Source organism: Anopheles nili, chromosome 2, assembly GCF_943737925.1.
Source record: "Anopheles nili chromosome 2, idAnoNiliSN_F5_01, whole genome shotgun sequence".
NCBI classification, from domain to species: Eukaryota; Metazoa; Arthropoda; class Insecta; order Diptera; family Culicidae; genus Anopheles; species Anopheles nili.
In genome coordinates this window covers 56,897,590-56,919,653 of record NC_071291.1, presented here as the reverse complement: position 1 = coordinate 56,919,653, position 22,064 = coordinate 56,897,590, and the positions used below count along the sequence as shown (strand labels likewise).

The following is a 22,064-nucleotide window of genomic DNA, read 5'->3' as shown; positions in this document are numbered from 1 at the left end:
GAGACTGTAATTCCACCACTGAGCGGAACGAAAAGGGAAGCGCTAAATCAAAGCGAAAGTGAAGTTCGTTCCATTGCCAGGATCAGCTGTAAGTCCTTGCCGGTGTCGTTTGGTCAAATTAATACAAGATTAGCCACGCCACGAAGAGGATACCCTACCCACAGCCCGAGGCCTTGGGGAGGTCGATCCTCGCTGCACCGCGATGCAACACGATCGATTAATGTATGCGCATGCATAATGCCAGGACCACGCTGCAGCCGGGACAGTAAAACTCCATCAGGGGCGATGCGATGGACACGCTGATGAAAAATTACCGCCACCAGCTGGGCCTTACGTTCGCGGGCTTTCTGGTTTCGCGGGACTTCTGGCTTTGCAAGACGCAATCACCCGTTTGGTGGTTGCGATCCGGACGAGAGATAAGCGACTCCGCCTGGTGCCTGGTGCCTGGGTCGGGAAGGCTAAATGGAATTTTATGTTGTGGCGCGCCCGATCGGGCAGTAGGGTGGAGGATGTCAACACCGGCCAGGATCGAAAGATTCATCATTTGGGGGCGTGCGTTGGAGGACGACCCGGAAGATGTGCATTTGTTAGCCCGATGCCGCCTGCGTTATGATAATGAGGAGCTACTATTCAGGGGTAGGGACAGACTCCGGGCCTGTTCTACAGGTGTGAATGCTGAAGAGGTTATAAGAGATGATATAAAATATTTTTGAGATCGTTTAGAAAGCATGACCATGACAATATTACTTTTTAATTAAAAAGAACACAAACATTGAGCAATCCAGTTTACAGTAGTATTGATTGTAAAATATCATTTTTTATTTGTTATTTGTGGTATTATTTATGGAAAATGCGCAGTAAGCAAAAGAAAATAAATCTATTCGCAAGCATTCGTTTATCTTCCGTAATTTGTCATTCAAATATTTGAATTTCAAATAGAAATAGCACTTGCACTTTTCTTCACATAAGAGCGCTTTTGAACTTATCGTTTTTGGGCAAGTATTTTTAGCTTTCCTACTGCTTGCTAGATGGCGCTTTAAAACCTTCTACATAGAGCGTTTCTATATCAATGGTAAACGCTTCACGATTTATCTTATTGCGTGACAAGGAGAGAGTAAATATGTTAGAGCGATAATATGAGAAGAGATGAGTGTATGTGAGAAAGAGGGAGATAGAGAAAAGTAGAGACAGATAGAATCAGGTAAAGAGAGAGTAATATGAAGTAAGAGAGAGAAAAATAGAGACAGATAGAAACAGATAAATAAAAGCGACATGCAGAGAAAGAGAGAGAGAGAGAGAGAGACAGAGAGAGAGAGAGAAGGTGAGAGTAAGAGAGAGAAGGCGGATAGAATCAAGTATTTTAAAAATGTTTGAGGACAATATTTTGGTAATTGACGCCTTCCCTATACGCGGGACTGAATTTTCGGCTACGTGAAAATTTAAATCATAGGAAGCCTTAACTAGACAAAGTTTAGCTGTATTGTTCATGTGAATTTTATTTTGAAAAGGCTGATGCATCGGAAAATCATGAGCTCAGAAAAATATGTGCTATCAAACGACATATATTAATAGAGAATTTAAATATCAAGTTAAATACATTTGTTTAGACGAATGATTGTTTTACATATATTTTACTTTCATGTAACCTTTATCCTTTCCGGATCCTTTTTTCAGATGTCATTCGTTCATGTTGCTAAGAGAAATTCAAATAACTTTTAAATATTGTGTTCTTCTTTTAAATTCAAAAAAAATTAATCAAAAATTAATCAAATAATCAAATAAAAATAATCAAATAAAATATGATTCTTTTGTCTGGTTGCTCAATACATGCAAAATTTTTCATAAACCAATATGTATAAACATTGGCAGTAATTCAAGCATCTCTATTCAATTCTAGAATTCACTAATTTAACTCATAAATTACTCGATCTTTACTGCACTGTTCTTAAAATAAGTGTATACATAGCTAATTGTGTACCGCAGGTTGAATCACAGTGTGTACTTCGCTAAAAGACGATTGCACTGTATATCAGAGGTGGTCAAATATTACCGATCTGCATATTAATATGGTAAGATAAATTAAAAACTGTTTTATAAAAATGTACTTTATTTCATCGAATAAAAAATAAGAAAGTGTTTTATGTCATGTATATATTTGGAAAAAACATAAAAATGTCAACAAACCCTGCCTATATATTACGAGCACATGAGAAAATAGAAATGTAAACACACATAGCTCCAAAGATAATGAGAAATCGAAAGGGCCCAAATTTACCTAAATTTAAATTTAAATTTACTATAACCATGCAACCCATTGGCAAAATGCCCCTGTTGAATGATGACCATCATTTATCCCAGTGTGCGCACCTGAACACCGGCGAACGAGACAGCGCACCACGGCACAGGTGCTAGAGCGAGAAAACACCACTGTTCGAACCTTCGTGCCGTCACCGGCGAGCTTCGGGAATTTTGTTAAAGCGAGACACCACCCGGCAGATGCACGCGCGCCAGAAAGAGCACCCACGCGGTTTCCACGCTCGATCAGTGCGTGGGAGCGAAACGGACACCTCGAGACAGAGCGAGACAGCATACCAGGCCTGCAACCCAAACGCCAGCTGCCAGAGCACGGAGCGTCAGATAGCGCGAAAAGTTCCGTTTCGTCGCGCGGTAGAAACGCACGCATCTTTCAAGACCGTCCGTGGACCTAGTGTATGTGTGTGTGTGTGTGAGTCGGGCGTCGTAAACAACGCGGTTTCAATTCCGGTGTGTAAGCTCCTTTTGGTCAAGTGCAAGCGTTTATCCTGGCGGTTTCGGTGGTGCTTCTTGTTTTTTTGTCTAAAAGAAAATGCCTCACGCGTTCCTCAGTGCAATAGTTCAAAGGCAACAGTAGTGACCACGACGCCTCCGTAGGCGATGTAAAACCGGTGGGCACACCACGGTGTTGCGAGTCGTTTTCTTTCTATCTCGCTCTTGCGCTCTCTCGCGCTCTCTCTCCCTATCGCGCGCTCCTGTCAAACCCGGCATCAGAAGAAGCGGAAACAAGTGCCGCACAGTGGAAAACAAAACGCGGTGCATCGGTGGCCGGTTCAAGCGGCTTGAATCTCGCTAGTGTGTCGCTCTGTGTGCGCGTGTGTATGTGTGAATCGGCGCCGGAAAAGCGAGAGTGCAGCCGGTGAAAAAGCCAACAAGGAGCCGGTGCAAAAAAAAACGCACTGCACAGTATCGCAGCAAGCCGGTTTCAGATATTTTCGTTCTTAACCTTTCGTCGGCGTGCGTACGTGTGTGTGTGGTTGTGTGTCGGCAACAAAAGCGTGCGATTGTGTGCGTGTGGAATCGCGCGTTTTTCTCTCAAAACATAGGGTGTGTAAAAACGAGAGAGAGAGGAAAAAAGTGCCCTCGTCTCTGTGGTTCGCCCGTCTTGCTTGCTCTAGCAGCGAGTGTGTACGTGCGTGTGTGTGTGTTGGTGCGTGTGTTGTTTATTTTCTCGCTGCTTAAAAAGGCAGACGAGAGCAAGGTGTGCAAAAAGAAAATAATAACCACCCCCCCCCCACAAGGAAGAAAGAAAAGGGCTCCAGAAGGGTTCTCCGGGGTGTGAAAAGTGTTTTTCGTTCTCGCTCGGATGGGTGCGTGTGAATTTTTCCCTTTATTTTTTCGCCCGTTCGCCTAAGCCGGTTCACCTGTGTTCGTTCCGCGGTTGGGAAGCTTTTCTTCAGCAACCACAGCCAAATGTTGGCCGAGCACCAGCGGGCTGCCGAAGCAAAAGCACCATAAATCGAGTGCAAAAGGCACACCGTTTCGCGAGGAACCCGGAAAAAGAACCGGTCCAGACGTGGGAAGATCCGCCCCGCGTTACAGCACACAAAATGGCCGCCCCGGGGTGGCTCTTGTTGCTGGCCTGCGCCATATGTCTGGCCCCGCTAGCGTGCGGCATCCAGCAAAAGCAACACCAGGACACGATCGTAGCCCACGAAACGGAGGAGTTTCAGCATCACAACCGGTGCGAACCCATCACGATCCCGTTCTGTTCCGGCATTCAGTACAATCGCACGATCATGCCGAATCTGGTCGGAAACACCAAACAGGAGGAGGCCGGTCTCGAGGTGTTGCAGTACGTGCCCCTCGTCAAGGTCGATTGCAGTCCGGATTTGAAGTTTTTCCTGTGTCTGCTGTTTGCGCCCGTTTGTACGATCCTGACGTACCCGATACCACCCTGCCGGAGCTTGTGTGAGAGTGCACGGGCTTGCGAAACCGTGATGCAGTCGTTCGATTTCAGCTGGCCGGAAGCTTTCGAGTGTTCACGGTTCCCCGAGGACGGTGGAAAGGAACTGTGCGTGTCCAAGCACAACTCCTCTGAGACGACACCCATTCCGACGAGTGCTGCGGCTGCGGCAGCGGCAGCGGCCGGTGGTGGTGGTGGTGTGGGGCATCACACGAAGGCACCCTACGTGCCTCCACACCGGAAGTCCGTTGGTCAACCGGTTGGGATGGGTGGTGGAGGGATGGTCGGAACACACCGGGATCTAGGATTCGTGTGTCCTGTGCAGTTGAAGGCACCGACGCTAATGGGCTACCAGCTGACCGTCGGTGGAAAGGTAAGTTTTTTTTTGGGGAAAAAAGGACTCGGGTCGAATAAGTTGCCAGGACGAATAAGGCCGGAATTTGGGCACGCAGGAATGTGAATGCACAAAATATGAACCCCTGGGGATCCTTCGAGATGGACTGGTCGGGACATTGGCAGGAGTTTATTATGGGGTGCGATGGTTGAGTGGATTTCGCTCAGAAGATTTCCCCGGAAGTGGTCGAGCGTTTTTTTTTTCTTTCGGAAAGCGATCTTGAAAAATTTTTCCTAAGGCCGGGAATGGTGAGACTTCCGAGAAGCTTATGGCAATTTGTTCCACACTTGATGTCTTTATGACATTTCCTGTGAATAATTTTTAAAGGACTTAAATCGCTCTTTTACTGCGTATAGTTGCTGTATAAAATTTACTTACTATATTTTCATTAAACTACTGGTTTTCATTAAACTGGAATTAATTTTACAATACGAGTCAATGCATACTTTTGTTGCTATTACTTATTTACTTCCTAAAAAGCAATGAGCGATGTATCATAATGCAAATAAGGCTTTATTTAAAGAAATATTTAGCACTTCGAATGCCATCTCTCTGCCAGATTTTATCTGTCTTTTATTCAGATTCAGATCTAGCTTTTAATCCAAGCGGAAACTGGTCTCTATTTATCTGTTTTGACTTTTGATTCCAAAGCTTACTATGTTTAGTTTAGTGTCATATTTTAAAATGGGAACATTTGCGTGAAAAAATTGGAAAAAGCCAAAAAAATTTTTATAAACTATTCACTCTGAATACAGAGATAGGAACGTATGTTTTTTTTTAATTTTCCCATTAATTTGTCAAAAATAAAAAAAACATGTTTTCCCACCATTACTAGCGTACATGTTCAATTTTCCAGCATTACTAACCTAACTCGATTACGCTTCTTCACCACCTTGGCACTCGTGCGTGAAATATTAGAAATGCAATTCGAAATCCAAATGCCAACTGCCGACGGGCGAGATGTACCCGCGAGGATTGACGCTTCCCAATTCCTGGTGGCATATTACGACTCACTCTTCGCCGTGAAAATGCATCACCTGGGAAATGCCGACGGTGTGCTGGCATGCAGCTCGACCAACCTTCCCGTTGACTCGAAAAGAGGCCAAACACGAGCAAGCGTTAGGTAACACTTCAGTATCCCTCACTCGAGCTTTGTGATGGCGCACGGGTTGGCTACAAACTCTCACCCACCCCCAAAGGCCCGGGTGCCATTGTAGGTGAAAAATGAAAACCGTTCGTTGTGTGATACACGTGCTGTTGCGCCGGATAAACTGCCACACAACACCAGGCAGAACCTTTATCGCAAGACGGCAAAACGTAATCCGATTTTACGGGATGCCGTTTGCCGTGCCGAGTGCACGTGGAGCCGGAAAATCGGTCCCCATCGGGCGGTAATCTTGGGCAGGTGTTTTCCCGAGCGCTTGAACTTGAAAAGCCCGAGACCGAAATAGTTGCGATAAGCAAACCGTGAGTTTACATTCGTTGTGTTTTATGTGTAAGCTGGCCCCGGAAAACGGTTCCAAACAAGCGCCTAATCATTGCGGAACGATCGAGAAATGCCACCTCCGCCTGGGTTTGGGATTGTTTCGCACAAAAGCTGGGAAAATTCATTTGTACGCTCTCGGAGGCGTACGATTTTAGCCTTTCGATTTTGATTTCTTCCAGCTGCATTTGCATTCCACTGCACGCAGGACGTCTTTGCAGTTGTTGCGCCAATGTGCTTCATCTGACCCCTCGGGCAGAAAAGAGCGTTGGCTTTTCCCCACATACGTGTGTGTCTGTGCAAAAGGATAAAGGTCGGGCAGATTCAATATGAAACCGCAGTTGATTCACCGGTCTCCTGTTTCTCCACCCATCACACCGTTTGTTCTTGGTTGTGCGCTACAAAAAGGGGCCAGTACGACGATGGTTGTTTCGTTTAATTGCCTGCGTTGCCGGCAGGATTAGCTAAAATGATTGCTCCGAAGCGACGGCCAGACATTGAGCGAGCGTAGCGCAGATAACCGGAGCGAAACTTTCGTGTGGGTGTTTTGTATCGTTTTGTGTGGGATTGCTCCGTGAAAGTGTTGTTTGATGCCCTTTCGACAGTCGTGCAGAGCTTTGCCGGTGATGGATTCCTTGCAAATAGCCCACTTTAAGGATCGGCTGGAAGATGTCTGATGTACGCGACTCCTTCGCTTCGGATGTGTCCTATCATATTATTTTTTTCCTGCACCACAATGCCAACAATCGACATCTCCGCTGCGACTGACGGCGTTCCAAATTTATCTTTCGATTCCCGAGAAATGGGAAAAAAAATTCGGGAAAAAAAAACTCCTCAAACGAGTCGATAGAGAACGGAAATGCAACCGCGACCACGTTCCTCCGGGAAGACGGTGAAAAGGATGCGAAGAAAAAAAAAAGAGACCGAGAGAGCGAAAAATCCCCGTCGAAACGTCGTGACGGCGCGATGGTGCGCTGATTTCGGGGTTAATTAAGTTTCGGGTTAGAGCGCCACCGTCTTTCGTCTTGATTAGGCAAACACCTCGATCGGCGATGTCCCCGAGGGTGCGCTTTCTTGGCGGGAGTCGAAAGAAAAACGCAAATAAAAAAGAACGACATAATGCCTCTAACCCATCGTGAGCTGCTTTTTTTTTGCATTCGAACACCCACCCTGGATGGTGCACTCACTTTGTGGAAAGTTTCTTTTTTTTTTCGCAACTCCCGGGAGAGAAAGTTTCCGATAAAAATCACATCCAGGATGCGTTTCGTCTCGCGGGTCTAGCAGGACGAAGTGCGCCCTTGCGCTAGAGGACGCCTGGGTGGGCGAATCGCGAATGATATCATTAAGACGCAAAACCCGAGGATGAGAGAGAGGAAAAAAAAAACTCCACTGCACCGTGCGTCGTCGTCTTGCGTTAAAAGGACTCCGGGATCCTTTTGGGACGGTCGAACTCCAGGCACCAGCGATGCGATGAACCGAACGGTGGAACCCGCTCGAGTGGTAGGATCCATTTCCCGCACCCTTTTGTGTGGTGCTAAAAACATGGGAAAATCTGTTTGCCCCAGACTGCGAAGGGCCTCGGAAAAATCGAGCCAACCCGAGAAGGAGCGCTTTGGTAAAGTTTTTCAATTACATCTGCACGAGGAGGGGCAGCAACACACACCACAGCTAAAGCGGCACAGAAAACGGCTTCCATTTCCCGTTTTGGAAGGCTTTTTGCGTACGGAATATTTTTCACTCCCGTGTGGCAACTTCAATGGTGTGGTGTGAGAAAAGCAAAAAAAAAAAAAAAAACAGGATCCCGAAGCAAGTTTGAGGAAAAACCTGTACCGGAGAGCTTCGCCGCTTTAAGCTTTCGGTGAGTGCCGTGAGTCGGTCGTCTAGTTTTTTTCCCGGCACTTATGCAGCTCGAGGTGGGCTTTTCGTTTTCCCCCTCGTACTTCGGTAGTGGCTTGTTAATTCGGTGTCCTTTTTTTTCCCGTCTCACATTTCCCGGCTCGGTTACTCCTTTTTGTTGCGCTCGTGTAGGTGTGTGTGAACGAAGCGCACCAGCTCCGTTGCAGCACCCGTTCGATCGCTTTTATGAAATCGTAATCAAACTGACTGTTATGTCGTCGTCCTCGTTGTACGTCGTCGTTGTACGTCGTCGTCCTGTGACTGTGAGCGGGCGAGCGAAAGAGAAAAAAAGACGAAATAAAAGCACCGGCAACCAAAGGGGCCGGGATAAGCTGCCGGGATAGTTATCTACTTTTTTACCGGAATAATGGTTAATCCTGGCCGGCATTCTCCATTTCGCTGAGACTTCCCAGACTCCATCCATCGGGGCCTGGTGTTCTCGTCGGATTCGCAAACCCCCTGGTGTCGGGCTTACATGGCTTTCCCTTTTTCCCGCCCTTTCGGTCGATCGTTTGGTCGGGTTTTCAATTTCGCATCCCTTCGAGTCCTCTCGCAGCGGAAGGACTTCCCAACCGTTTGGCGAAACTCGCCGTACATACGCCGCGTGCAAAACACACCCACCCGTGGGTGCTTTCGGTGCTTGAGAGCGTGATTGTGCATTCGGGACGATCGAATTTTCGCCATCCAGCTCGCTTTTTACTAAAACTCCCTTTTCTGTTCACCAGTGCCAGAAGGACACGAAAAGTTTCGCCTCGTTTCGTTGTTGCTACGCTTCAGGTTTGGGCCCGGCCTTAAGAGGGAGAGCGCATCTGTTGGGTGCCGTGAACTGTTTGATTAATTTTTTACTATCTCGCCCGGGGTGGTGACTCCCACCCAAAACCACCCTCAAGCGCTGGCTCGTACTCGTACGACGTGTCCTGCACGTCGAATAAAAGGGTATTATCGGTTTTTAGGTTCCCATTGCCGCCTGTCCCGGGGTACGGTGCTTTGCATGACGCAAATCCTTTCTTCGCTAAAGATAGAGAGAGAAAGAGAGATCGTCTTGAGTGGGGCTCGTCCTGGCCGGTAGGGAAAGAAGCAGAGCCGGTTAAAATATGAATGGCACGGAATGCTCTTTTCATGCGATTTGTGTCTGTTTCTTTTAGCGCACAAAGTTTTTTTTTCACCTACTTTACGCTGCCCCAAGTTGCTGCTCGTAAGAGCTACTTTTATCGCTCGTTTTTATGTGTTATTTTATGAATACTTGTAATAATATGAAGCGCTAACCGGGCACGAAAGCCGTCTGTGGGTGGGTGCATGCTGTGGATGTAGTAATCCGCGGCTGAAAAGGACCTCGTTGGTGAGAGCTGGGGATGTTTTTTTACGGCTAGAGTCGGATGGTTCATGATATTGTTACTTAATTAAATATCGTCTCGGGTGCGCGCGAGATAAAGCGCACAGCTTTTCAGCTTTTCAACAAGTTTTGCAGCACCGCGCCCCATTATTTCAAAGAAAAAGCTAACAAAACTGGCTTTTGGTGTAAAAATAACGTTCGCTTTCAGCCTGTGGAAGGATATGTGAACAACCCAAGCTCGGTTTGATGAACATAAGCATTTGAATGCAGATCAAAGCCAGGCGTTGCATATTTCTGCGATGATAACGAACCGGAACCGGATCTCGCACCGCGATTGATTCGCTGCACAAGCAATCAAAAGTACGATCGTTCTGTACCCTCGAAATCCAATTAACGAAAGTGTCCTTTCGAAAGGCGTGGGGGTCTCCAAAGCCCAAACACAAGCTGACCAAAAGCAATTCCACCGCACCTTCGGCCAAATGCGACCGAGCAATACGCGACAGAGATGGCTGCGTGATTTTGCTTTTGCTGCTCAGAGCCGCGACCGCAGATCGGAAAGCAGATTTCCTTCCGGGCGCAGGAGTCGGCTGACGGTAAATAATGATTTTTCCGATTGGCCGACGATATGTTTCGAAAGATGAAAGGGCAAGGCGTAGAAAAAAGGCGCTCGTTCGCTACTCCCTTACGAACGAAAAACGACGACTCTCGCGTTTGCTTTGATAATTTCCATTAAATAATTGACACAGCTCTTCCACTCGAGTTTTCGTGAGTTTTTTTCATGTTCTCGCGCTTTTCCCCACGAATCCTGCCGCAGGAGCGCTTGCTTGCGCTCGTGAAATTGCCTTATGGCAAGAAACACGAGGCATTTTGTGCAGCTGGTCGCCTTTTACCCGGATCCCCTTACGGATGCGTTCTCTGGCGCGCGCTCTCTCGCGTTCGTTCGCTTGAAGTGGCAGGACTTTGTTGTCGCGAGTTGAATCCTCTGTTCGTTATTTTTTTTATTTGCAATTTTGTTTTCTTTTTTTTTTTCGCGGCCCCTCACTAACCACCCGAGAAGCGCATGAATAAGTCCGTACCCTCCCGGCAGTAAGTGTGCTGACTGACGCGCCAGCAAGGATGCTTTTCCTTTTGGCGATGCTGTTTTTTTTTCCTACGGTGGCGATGGAACATGCCTCCCTCGAATTTGGCCAGGAGAAGAAAGAACACAAAAAAGCACACGTACGTTGCTGACGGTTGCACGCCCGCTTTTGTTTTATGTGTCCTTCGCGTGGGCACTCCTTCCGGTGCTTGCTGCTTATCACCGGTTTGTCGGTTTGGCATGTTTATTGTTTCCGCTTTATATGGTATCGCCTCGCCACCATGATGAGCTTTTGCGCGTTTTGCGCGCTCGTCTTCTGGTTTCGACATTCATCAACCGGCTGTGTCGGTGTGTGTGTTGTTAGCAGAGCATACCCCGCGGGCGAAATTTGGGTCAAGAGGGCTAAACGGGCGTCAGAGCTGGTGATGAATTCATTGCCAGCTGATGGGCAGGAGGACACAAAAACCTACCACTATCTCGGTTCCTCCACGAAAGGGGCTCGTAATTGGAGGGGCATCAAGTGACCAAACGGGCTAAACGAGACGGCTAGCGCTGGACTAGCGCCCCCTAGCGGATGACTCTCGAAGCAAACGCTCACAATTAGTAGAGCACTCCGGCGTTTGGTCTATTTGCCGTTGTCCTTAACGACGCCTGGTGCCTTATGTGTGCCCCCTCCCCCCTCATAGTTCGTTATCTTTCGTCGGGGAGAGTAGATGGGGGACGTTTTTCTGATGCCCTCCTTCCGCTCCATCACACCCTAGCACACCCTCGGGAGCACTTCCGGCGCGTGGTGAGGAAGATTCGCGCGCAAACTTCATCAGCGATCCTTGGAGATGTGTGTGTGTGTATGTGTTTGCGTTTTTTTCTTTCTTCTTTTTCTCGTTTTATCGTTCGTTTCCGGCCTCAGTTTTCTCCACGACCACGGGTTTTTATAGCACCACAGCATGCTTCTGGTTCTGGTTCCGGGAGAGGTGTTGGGAAATTGCGATTCCGAGAGCGGAACGGTCGCCGAAGAACCACCGATTGGTCGGTCGATAAGCGACGAGATTGTGATTAATGAACGGAACAAATAATGTGCCGAAGGGGACACGCTGGTGTTGGACAGAAGGTCTTAAGGATAGCTAGCTCACGAGAGAGTGGGCAGTGGCGATTGTGTAATTACATGTGCGTGCTCAGTGCCAGTGGGTGGCTTTTAAAGCCTTAATGGGATTTATAAACGCAACTAATTGCGTCTGTTTTAAATTTAAGACACTTTAAATTGCTTCCCACGATCATCTGTTGGACCGTAGGAAAATAGTTGATCAATATCTCATACCGTAATTGTGTGCTTTAACTTTGACATTTAAAACAAGTGATTTAAGAGAAAAGTCTTTCTGTTGTGAAAGTAATTTGCAGCTTTTTAATAGCTCTAAAGCAAATTGAAATACCTCTCCAGAAAGGCCTACAGAAAGGCCTTAGAATGATTCTTGGTAAAATTATCATGCAAAATATGCTCTTTTACTTCATCATTTCATGCTATTTACCAGGAAGCAGCTTTGAGTTGTGAAATTAAATTATAGTTATGTACCGATATCAATATTGTCATTCCGTGTACCAAAAGGTCTTAGAATAATTCTCATCCAAAATATGCACATTTACTTGAATATTTCATGCTTTTTACAACGAAAAAACATTGTATTGTGAACGTGACTGATTCCCAGAAGCCATTGAGCAGCAAGAAATACCACGCAAGAGCTCAAAATGCCAACTAAATATGTACGGATATCAATATTGTCATTCGATTATGTCCTTTTCGAATGCAGCATCGCATCTGGTGCGCTTACACACCGGCTAATGCAAGCATAACCGACGACGAACGTCGACGAACGTCCGGGAGCGCATCAGAACCGCACCCGGTACAGAATGTTGCAGAATGTGCCATCTCTAATCGATCCTTGGTCTGTTGTGGGTCGCCTTCCCTGGACGCTGTATCCTAGCATGAATGTCAATAAAGCATCCCGTGCGAGTGGGAATCGTTTGAATAGCAAATTCGATCACGACCCTCCCATAAAGAAACGATTTGACATTCGATAAACAGCGTTTCCCTCGAACCGTGCTGGCTTCTTGGGGGACACCTTTTTTTTTCTCACTGGCCCAAAAATGTGTGTGTGTTCAGCTGGGCCCCCAGTGTTTATGCGCTACGCCGATGAAATGTTTATGAGCGAAAGTACAACGTCCGCTTTTACGGTGGAATATTTAATACGAGCATGCGAGCTTTTTTCGAGCCCATCCCAGCACATTTATTAGGTCGAGAAATAATGCCACCAAATTTATGCCGTCTCTTTTTTTTCTCGCCTGTTTTGTTTGTAGAATGCTAATTCAAATCTCGTGCGCTTCTGCGCTAGAACGGATTGCCTTTCCGGGGAACGGGCAAAAATGTAAAATTCGAACGTTCGCCCACGTTCGCTTAGCGCCTCAATTTATCATCATTTCACCAATCCTCGACACACAAACCTCTCAGGAGGTTCAGGGCACTCCCCGTCAGCAGGGGCAAGTCTCTCGTATTCTATTGCGCAGGAATTATTGTGCATGTTGTGCGCGAGCTAAGTTAATTAGGAAAATTGGAGCCCTGGCGTAAATGCGAGGCGAGCTTTTCGCTTCTTTTGCTCGAGTTTGTTTCCCGTGCCGCGGCGCGCACGCGGGCAATCCAATTTCCTTGTCAAGTTATCAGTGTCGACTTAGGTTTTTTTTTCTTTCTCTCTTTTTGCACTCGCCGGCTCGTCGCCGCTGTGTGCATATTAAAAAATAAGACAAGAAGCCAGCCCCCATTGCCGCCGCCAGGATGGGAATGAATCCAGCTCGCGACCGGTTCCTTGTCGGTTTCTTCCCCGGTGCCTAGCGGGGATGCCGAGAAGGTAATATTCGAGATTCTTTTCGTTATGGGCACCAGCGCCTCTTTCGCAACACACGCAATCGGTCCAGCAGCACCAGCAGCAGCAGCAGCAGCGGCATCTCGCATCGGTTTTTGCGGACAAAAGTCGGATGATAACATTTACGTAATACGGTCACGTTCGGATGTCCTTTTTACAACCCGTCGAGGCTTGCGAGTGGGGGCCCGCTTTGTTCGGGTTGATCGTTCTCGGGCGGGTCGTGTCCGTGTTGGCTTCTCAACAGCCAAGCCTGTTTCTTCTGGAATGGGAGGCCAGAAGAAGAAGAAGAAAAAAAGAAAGAAATGGAAACAGACACCCTTCAGCCTACAGCTCCGCGCACAGTAACAGCTGCACAGTGACCCGGGTGGGCATTATATTTTTTTTTATTCGAGAGCCAATTTTAAGCAACCTCACCGACGGACGGTGTTGGTCGGGGGTTTTTTGAATGGCCGGCCGTGTCCGGTGGTTTCGATAACAAGCCCAAGAGCCGCCGCACGGAAAGCGTCAAAGTTTAGCGTCACCCAAATAATGAAGAAAAAAAAAGCTCGCACGAAAAGTTTGATGGTGACCAGCATCATCGCTTGCTCTGGTGTGTTAGGTGGGCACGCAAATGGGACGGAATGCGCTCGAAATGGGACATCCGGAATTGGTAATGTGATTTTTTGGTGGCTGAACCTGCCGCCTAGTGGTCCCTTTTCCCTCTCGGTCGCTCGGTAGTAACGGAAGTGTCACCGGCCGTGGTCGTTATCGTGATCCACGTCCGTGTCGAAATGTGTCATCTTCGATGAACCGAAGCCCGCAGGACGAGCTAAGGAAGCTGCTTTGGTATTTTGTTTCTCGATTCCCTTTTTTTTTTTGCTCTCTCACCCGATGGGTTCGCAAAAAAAAAGGACACACCGGTGGAAGGCGAAATGCTTGTTAAAAATTCCTTATCCCACCCACCGAGCGCGCCAGGGTGATTCTGGGAGGCCGATCCGATGGAGATTAAAATAGCACAGGGGATGTTTTATTTTTTTTTGCACTTGGGAGCATCCTTCTCGCTAACCTCCACGATGCACGACCGGAACCGGAAAAGGTGACGGTGGCAGCAAATCGTTATTTTTAATATGCTCCACTTCCTTTCGAATTTCACTGACTCCATGTCCAGCGCAGCAAACGCGGTCCTGAACCCTGACGTGCCAGCTCCAGACAGCAATCGATTAGAGGGTGGCAGGTCCGAAACCAATTATCGAAACCTTGCCCAACAACCTGGCAGGATGGGTCTGGGTGATGGCTTACATCGAAAAAAAAGAAGAAAATACACAGTCCGCCAGACTGGCGTGTGCGTTTGCGTTGAGTCTGTATCCTTTTGCGTGACGGGCGGCTGGTTGATAAGGTCGAAAGTGCGTTGATGTGTGCGCCACTATGGCAAATGGTTCGATGCCTGCTACATGGAACCTAACGGTCGGAAAAATAAGCGGTGTTGATGATTCCGAAATCGTTGACGTCGTGCCGGAATTGGAGCTTGTGTGTGTTTTTTTTTGCGCCCTCTCTCTTGGGTGGACAGCTTTTCGATGGTGTGCCGTCGTCGTCGTCATCGTCGCAGACTGTCCTGCCATCGCTAAGCCCCGTATAGGATTATTATGTTGCGATAGGAGGCTTTTTTTCCTGGGACGTAGTATTTTTTATTTTGCTCCTTCTCATCTCTCTCCAGCTGTGGGCAAAGAAAGAGCGCTCAAAAAAAAAAAAGGAAAAAGGGAAAAAGGAAGTGCCAATCGCACCCTCCAGACACGTTTGTTGAACATCATTGCTTTGCGAAAACGGCAGGCTGATTTTGCAGTTTCACTTTCGGCACGAGTTTCCGAAGCGCCCGGGACTTACTGTTTGACGCTCGCGCTTTTGGGAAGTTTTGCCTTTGCGCCGCTGTGCTTCGAGCGCTGGCTTTGTGGCGAAGGCTTAAAAGCTCGTTGGGGGTGTAATGAGAAAAATTGAAATGTTCGATAATCAGTTGAGCCCGCTGGAGCGGTGAGCGAACGAGGAAACGTTTTGTCAAACCAACACACACACAGGTTGGTGGAAAACGCGAATGTTGTGGACCGGGAAAAGCTACCCCCCCAAAAACCCGGGAAAGACTCGTGTCGCCGAGACTCCCCATTCGAGGGGGAGGTCGGAAAATTTAATTATGAAATTCTTCACCGTCGCTCCGTTCGTGCGCACCCTCAGCGCTGTGTTTTATGGTTCGAGTCCGACCCGTTAGGAAAGAGCGAGTGGGTCGGTGGCTGTGTAATGATCGGTTCTTTCGCACACTTTGCGCTAAGATGTAGCAAAATTTCGGCCGCCTGTGTTGAGTGCTGAGAAGAGTTTTCTCATTTGGCTCGTACGTGGTGGCGTTTCGTCGCTGGATGGCATTTTGTTTGGTTGGTGTTTATTTTTAACTTGTTTTCAACCTATTTAGGGTTGTTGTTTAGGCTTCTAGTAAGGTCAAAAATAAGAACAAAAGGAATAAGGACGAAGTTGGTGCTGTTTTTTCTCATCGCCATCGCCCCTGATACGAATACACAAATGCTCGGCGTTCGCGACAAATGCTTAACCCAATAAACGTTCGCTAATTTCGCTTCATTACCGATTTCTCAGCCCGTCCGAGGAGCTAAAAATAACAACACCAAACCCAAAGCCCCCACGCTGATTGCTCGATTTCCATTCTATCGCCATTTCCGGCGCGCAAATCGATCGAACGCTAAAGTTCCGTAACGTAAATTCATCCATCAAAAGCGCACGGTGGGCTTTTCCGCGCATTGTGTTTCGCGAGCGCTCGTTGGTGGTGTGGGTCTTAGAATTCTCGCACACAAAAGGTCGGCTTTTCCTCTCGTCAATCGGCCGCCATTATGCGCCCTTTGAGACTGAGAAGACGAAGCGCAATATCCGGGAAATGGGTGAGGAAAACCTGTCAATCCGATGGGTAGGTGTCATTCAATTATGTCTCTTCTCTCGTTGGTCGTTGGTTTCGGTTGTCCCTTTTTTTCCGTGGTGGGAATGCGTTTTTTGTTTGTCCCACCGAAACCAGACTGGAATCGAGAATCGATCGCGAGGTGTTTGTGAGATCGCGCGACGGTGCTTAGAGTGTAATAAACAAAAAAAAAAGGTGAGCTAAACCAGAGGCCTCAGAGGCCGCACCCTTTGTTACGGATGTTTCCTCCCAACACATCATCTAATTAAATCGTCAAATCCTCATGCCTTTTCGAACGCCGGGGCTTATTCGTTCGGTATCGTGCGCTCTGCCGGTGGATGCTCAAACTCTGACCCAGATCAATCAAGATATTGGTGGGTAAACCTCTCGCGCCTACCTGGAAATCGGGGTTCGGGTCGTCCCAGCGGGCGGTACCTCTGTGTGTGTGTGTCACTCTCGAAGGGTTTCGCTTTTGGGGAAGGTTGAAGGACGAGCGCCTTCAGCAAGGTTGACGTAGCTCTGTAGGACGCATTCCGGCATCTTCAGCTTCCATGGAGGGAATGGCTAAAGAAAAAAAAACACCCAAACACACACACACACCGGAATGATGTAAAATTTACGACCATTTAAGGCAAACGTGTTCATACGTTCGGCGTGGGTTCGGGACGGTCGGGAAAACCCTCTGTGCCCCCGCAGGATGGCGTGGTCGTAAAATTACGAGAAGAGGCAATAAGTAAGGATCCCGTCGAAGGTCTCGAGCGTTGTGTGCCGCCTGCAGTGCAGTTTCGGATCAAAACTCCCTCGGATGGCACGGCGGCACGGATAAGGTTTAGGCAACTGCGTCGAGATGGAGTAAACAGGGAGAAAAAAAATACCCACAAATAAACGGGAAAAAGCAGCAACGAAAATATGAAGAGAAGCGTTCATTTAACGCTCGATTTCCATTCGGTCGTAAACTCCTTAAACCTTCGCCGCCCCTGCGCGACCGGTTGGTTGAACCAAGCTGTGCTCGTGTCGCGGGTGTATCCTTCCACACCGGTGGTGTCCTTTTTTTTTTTTTACTCTCACCCCACGGTCGGGAAAATTGGGAGCACTTTAGATTGGATTCCGTACGTATGTCGCGCGGGTGGGTTTTAAAAAAGAGTTAACACCAACCAATCCGGGTGGATTTTTCTAGGCGATAAGTTTCGTCGTTACGGGGCGCTCCTTTCCGGGCGCAGGATGGGCCATAAAAGTGCGCGCAATAATTTCCCTGCCTTCCCTGCCAGCCGATGATGGTGATAAAATTTCGCGACGCGCGAAAAATGGAGCTATAAATCGCGCCCGCGCGGCGCCCATCTTCCCTGGGAAGGAGAAACAAAGCGCAAAAAGGTAACAAAAGCACCCGAGAAGGATCACTTCCGTGTCCTGTGACCTTCCGTTGGTGTTGTTGTTGGTTCCGGTGATCCGTAGGAAATCGGAGAAAGTCCTCCCCGATATTGGTTGCGACCTTTTTGCAGACCCGCGGAAGATCATCCAAGTTGGTCCTTGTTTTTTTTTTTTTGGTTTATTATCCTGGCTAGAGAAGCACGAGAAAGTTCGCTATCTCTTTGGTGTTTGATGAAGATATTTTTTGTTTGTTGTTGTTGTTGTTGTTGATGTCCCCCCCAACAGCGTGACGATCGACGCGGAAGTGAACTTGTTTGCATTCACGAGGTGTAAGAGCACGGGGTTTCCTTCGCTGGTGTCGCCAACCACCGAGTTTTCCGGAAGAGCTCGCTGCTAAAATTGCCATTTCCCGTGACGCGCCCTTAGTCTCAGCGCGCGTGGAAGGAGGAGTTTGTTAAATTTTCAGCATTATTTGCACCCATCCCGGCGGGAGAAACTGGCTGCTGTTTGTGCAAGCTCAGCTCTTCCACAGGAAGATCAGCTCTTATCAGCGTCGCTCTGCAAAGAGAAGAAGTTCGCAACTCCGGCAGATGATTGAGAAAGTTTCGAATCGGATGTTTACCTTTCGCCGTTCGGCCGACTCAACCCGTATGCGGCCCCGTGCGAACGGTTGTGTGTATAATAGAGATTTAATTATTTACGGCACCGGGCATCAGCGGGCCGCTTCCGCCTTCGCAAACGTTCTCTCTCTCTTTCTTCGGCCCCAGAGCGCTTAACTGGTCTCTTAGGATCGATTTCAGCGCGCATAGGTCATCTTCGATGGTTCCAAAACGGAGGTGGGCCTTCCAGGGATTGATAACTTTGGGCTTTTGGGGCTGTGGCCGGCTGTGGTTCCGTAAGGAGGCTCAAAAACCTCCTCTTCTCCCTTGCGAAACGTCTCGGCGTCTAAACCGTCCTGAACAGCCCTGAACGCGCGGATTATAATGGCCCGAATGCCCGGAGAAGGATTGAACTTTGCCGGAAAAGCTCTCCGGAACGCACGGCACCTTCACCGCCTTTCGCTTTAATGGTGATGACGGTCAAGTGGTTCGTAATGTTTTGTGTTTGTGTGTGTGTGTGTGTGTGCGTGGGTGTGTTTTCGGATTTTGCCGCATCTGCCATCTATAATTCATAAGCCGGCTGTGCGTTGCGGTGTGCGTGGTCGGCTTAGAACCAACCGAACCGGCGTGGAAAAGCGAATGACAGTGAAGAAAATGCGCTCCCTCTTTTGGGCGCTCGTTTTGGTGCTCGAAAAAAAGGGGTTTCCTAAGCTATTCTCTGTTAAAATTAATAAAAAGCAGAGAAAGCCCCTGCTGAAACAACATAAAAAAAAATCGTGGGGACACAGAAGAAATATTTAGATAAGGAAAAATTCATTTGTATGCTCTCTGCGGTGATGTTTTATGCATCGATTATACAGAACTTTGGGTCGCGCAAACCGGTACACGGAAACACACGCCCCTCGGGGAAGGGTTGGTTGCGTGAAAAATGGAGAAAATGAAGATGAAATGATGGAAGAAAGAAGAGAGAGAGAGAGAGAGAAGAAAAAGACGGATCGTTAATTAACATTTCGTCCTTGAGCGTCTATCTGTGGCGTGTGTATATATATATTTTTTTTATGTTGTTGTTAAATTATGGTCCATTACCAAAAACCCCAAGAATCAGGGGGCCTACACAAACGGCGGCTCGGTTGATTCGTTTTTTTTCTCTCTCTCTCTCTCTCTCTCCACCCTTTGCCGGTGTCGAAATGTCGCTGTCGGTTTTTTATGTTTATTACCGCTTGAATGATGGGGGGGACAGTTTTGATCATTCGGGAAGTTATGGCGGTCTGCCGAAAATGTGCCTTTTGATAAGAAAAACTACCATCCCGAGTCGGGAGTCAGAGTCAGTTTTTGAGAGAGGGAGAGAGCTGGTTTATTGAATTCTAACCTCACTAAAAACCCACCCAAACGTCGTTTGCACAAAGGGACACGGTTGGAAGTCATGCAGGTCGCGCGTCCGACGAACGACGTTCTCTAAAAGTTTCCTCGTGTCGCTTTCTGCCTGATGTCTCCAAAGCCGAAAGGGGCCACATTAGCAGTTACATTACATGGACCCATGCCATCTACGCAAGGGTTCTAGCCCCAAACGGTGGTAGTTTTCTTTTTTTTTTGTTTGTTGTTGGTCGCTTTCCCGCTTCCACTCACGCGTGCTACGAGCGCCGAGAACAAGTTGGCTGTAAATGAGCGGCAATTTAGTGGTGGGGATTATTAAAACTTTATCCTGTAAGCTGCCGGCACGTCGGCTTCTTGCACATTTCATCCGATGCAGCGCTCGTAACGAAGCGAACACACACACATACACAGTTTTTTCTGCTTCTTCTTCTTACATTTACCCTTCCACGCGGGATGGTTTCGTTTTTATCGCATTATGGTCTTCGTTTCGAAGAATAATTTATGCTTCACCGGCAGCAGCAGCAGCAGCAGCAGCGTTTCAACGGCATTTCGATGAATTACGCGTTGCGAGGTTGAATGAAGTGGCGTCCGATTCTTAATTAGGAACTTTTTTGTGTTCCGAATGAGCGGGGCTCGCTCGGTGGCACGAAAAGTAGAATTACTTGTGCCACTTTAATTGAAACTTAACCAATTCGAGTGCCTGCCTCATCGCTGTAGTTACATCCCAATGCCATGCGCCCGTTTTAGTTGAAAGGGAAATTGCTTGCCTTCGGGCTATGGTGCAGGAAATCACGCCGAGGTCCTTTGTTTGTTCCTTCCCCTCTTGATAGATCGATTTTTGTCCTCACTTTTTCTCCTGGGTGGGTAAAGTTTTCCACGCCAAATGGTGGCACTGCGCATTAGGCTAGCGCGCACAGCTTGGCAGCCAACGATGTGGGGCGGGATTTTCTTCCCGCGCTGGGTGGTGAAAAGCGTCGGAAAATGTCTAATGGTACCCACTGGGACGCGCCGTCATCGCCTCTCGTAATTGCCAAACTTTTCGATGTGCCTTTCGCGTGTGGAAAGAGAACGACACCGAAAAAAAATACGAATCCCCCCTTCAGTGACACTCGACAAAGCGAAAGGCTCAGCGAAGGGAGTTGACTCGAGCCAGGCGTCGTTATGCTTATCCCCTTCGGTTTTAGCCCCTTTTCTGAGTCGGGAAGGTCAGTGGAAGGACCCAAAGCCTGCGTGCGAGGACGACAAACAGCAGTTGTCGGATGGTTTCCGGGGGGTTGATGCAACGAGAATAACTTACCCAATTAAGATCCTATCCCGAAGTTTGTCTTTATCGGTGCTGATTGCTGTAAAAGTGGGTGGCAAAAAAAAAAAGGATCCCCTACCGGATGGGAACGATCGGGACAACAAATAAAAAAAAAGGAAAAAGGATAAAAAAAAGAAAGTCAAACTCATCCCAAAAACGGGCGAAAAACCATTCGATTTCGTTTCGACGTTCGGATCGACGTTTTTAACAAACCAAAAAAAAATCTCTTAGTCCTTTAGACGAAAAAAAACCGGTGGGGCTTAATTTGACGCAGGGACCCACGCAATGCTTCGGCAGCCAGTGGCGAATGGTTTACTGCTTTTTTCTTGCGCTTCGTGCCGGCATCCGGCAAATAATATGGAGAAAAAAAAAGTTGATAATAGGTGGGGGGGGGGGGGGAACAGGAAAAAAGAAAAAAAAGAAAAACGCCAAACCACTCGAAACCAGCAAATCTCATCACAAGATTCCGTTAAAAATCAGATCGGGAAAATGGTGTCTGCTTAAAAAAGAAGCGAGATAAGGCGGGTTTGGGTGGATTGGGTGCGTGAGTAAGAGAGAGATGGAAAAAGGATAAAGGATTTCCACACTACTGCTGGTTTTCCTCCCATCGCACTAAGGGTGGCACACACACGCACACGCACCGTTCGTTGTTGTTACGTTGAGTGCGGTTGAGTGTTTTTCCCATCGCTGGCGCGGAAAAGGTTCGGTCGATTTTGGGTGTGTGTGTGTAGCGGCGTTTCATATTGCCCAGATTCCCTTTTTGCCCTTTGTTTGGTCCGTTTGCCTCTTTGGGGGTTGTCGCTTTTTTTTTTCGACCATCTCCTACTATGGCTCTCTCACTCACTCTCTTACTTTGGATCGTTGTTTTTGTTTAAGTTGCAGGCCGTTGGTTATCTTTCCATTAGATACCGCCACCCGCGGCTGGACGCATCGATAAGGAGGAGTAAAAAAAAAAAGGGACACACAGCTGGGTCCGAGGGAGCAAGAAGAAGAAGAAGAAAATGTACAGAAAGCCACCCTTTGGCAGCGACTGGAATGAAGGAACTTTTATAACCTTCGTGTTTTCGCTCGACTGCGGGCATTTCGGGCTCGCTGTATCTGTGTGTGTGGGTGTGCTTTCCTTAGCCCTTAGCGTGAGGCGACCCCCCCCCGCAAATGCCTTCGAGAGCACCGAAACCGGAA

The 22,064-nt window shown here is 47.9% G+C and overlaps 1 protein-coding gene across 1 annotated transcript in view; it reads left to right on the top strand.

Moving 5' to 3' along the window:
* Positions 1–3,863: 3,863 nt before the first annotated feature.
* LOC128726652 (frizzled) overlaps positions 3,864–22,064 on the top strand; it is a 184,783-nt gene continuing 166,582 nt past the window's right edge. The window contains exon 1 of the mRNA XM_053820475.1: positions 3,864–4,592. Coding sequence (XP_053676450.1) covers positions 3,864–4,592 — 729 coding nt within the window. The remainder of the gene's footprint in view (positions 4,593–22,064) is intronic.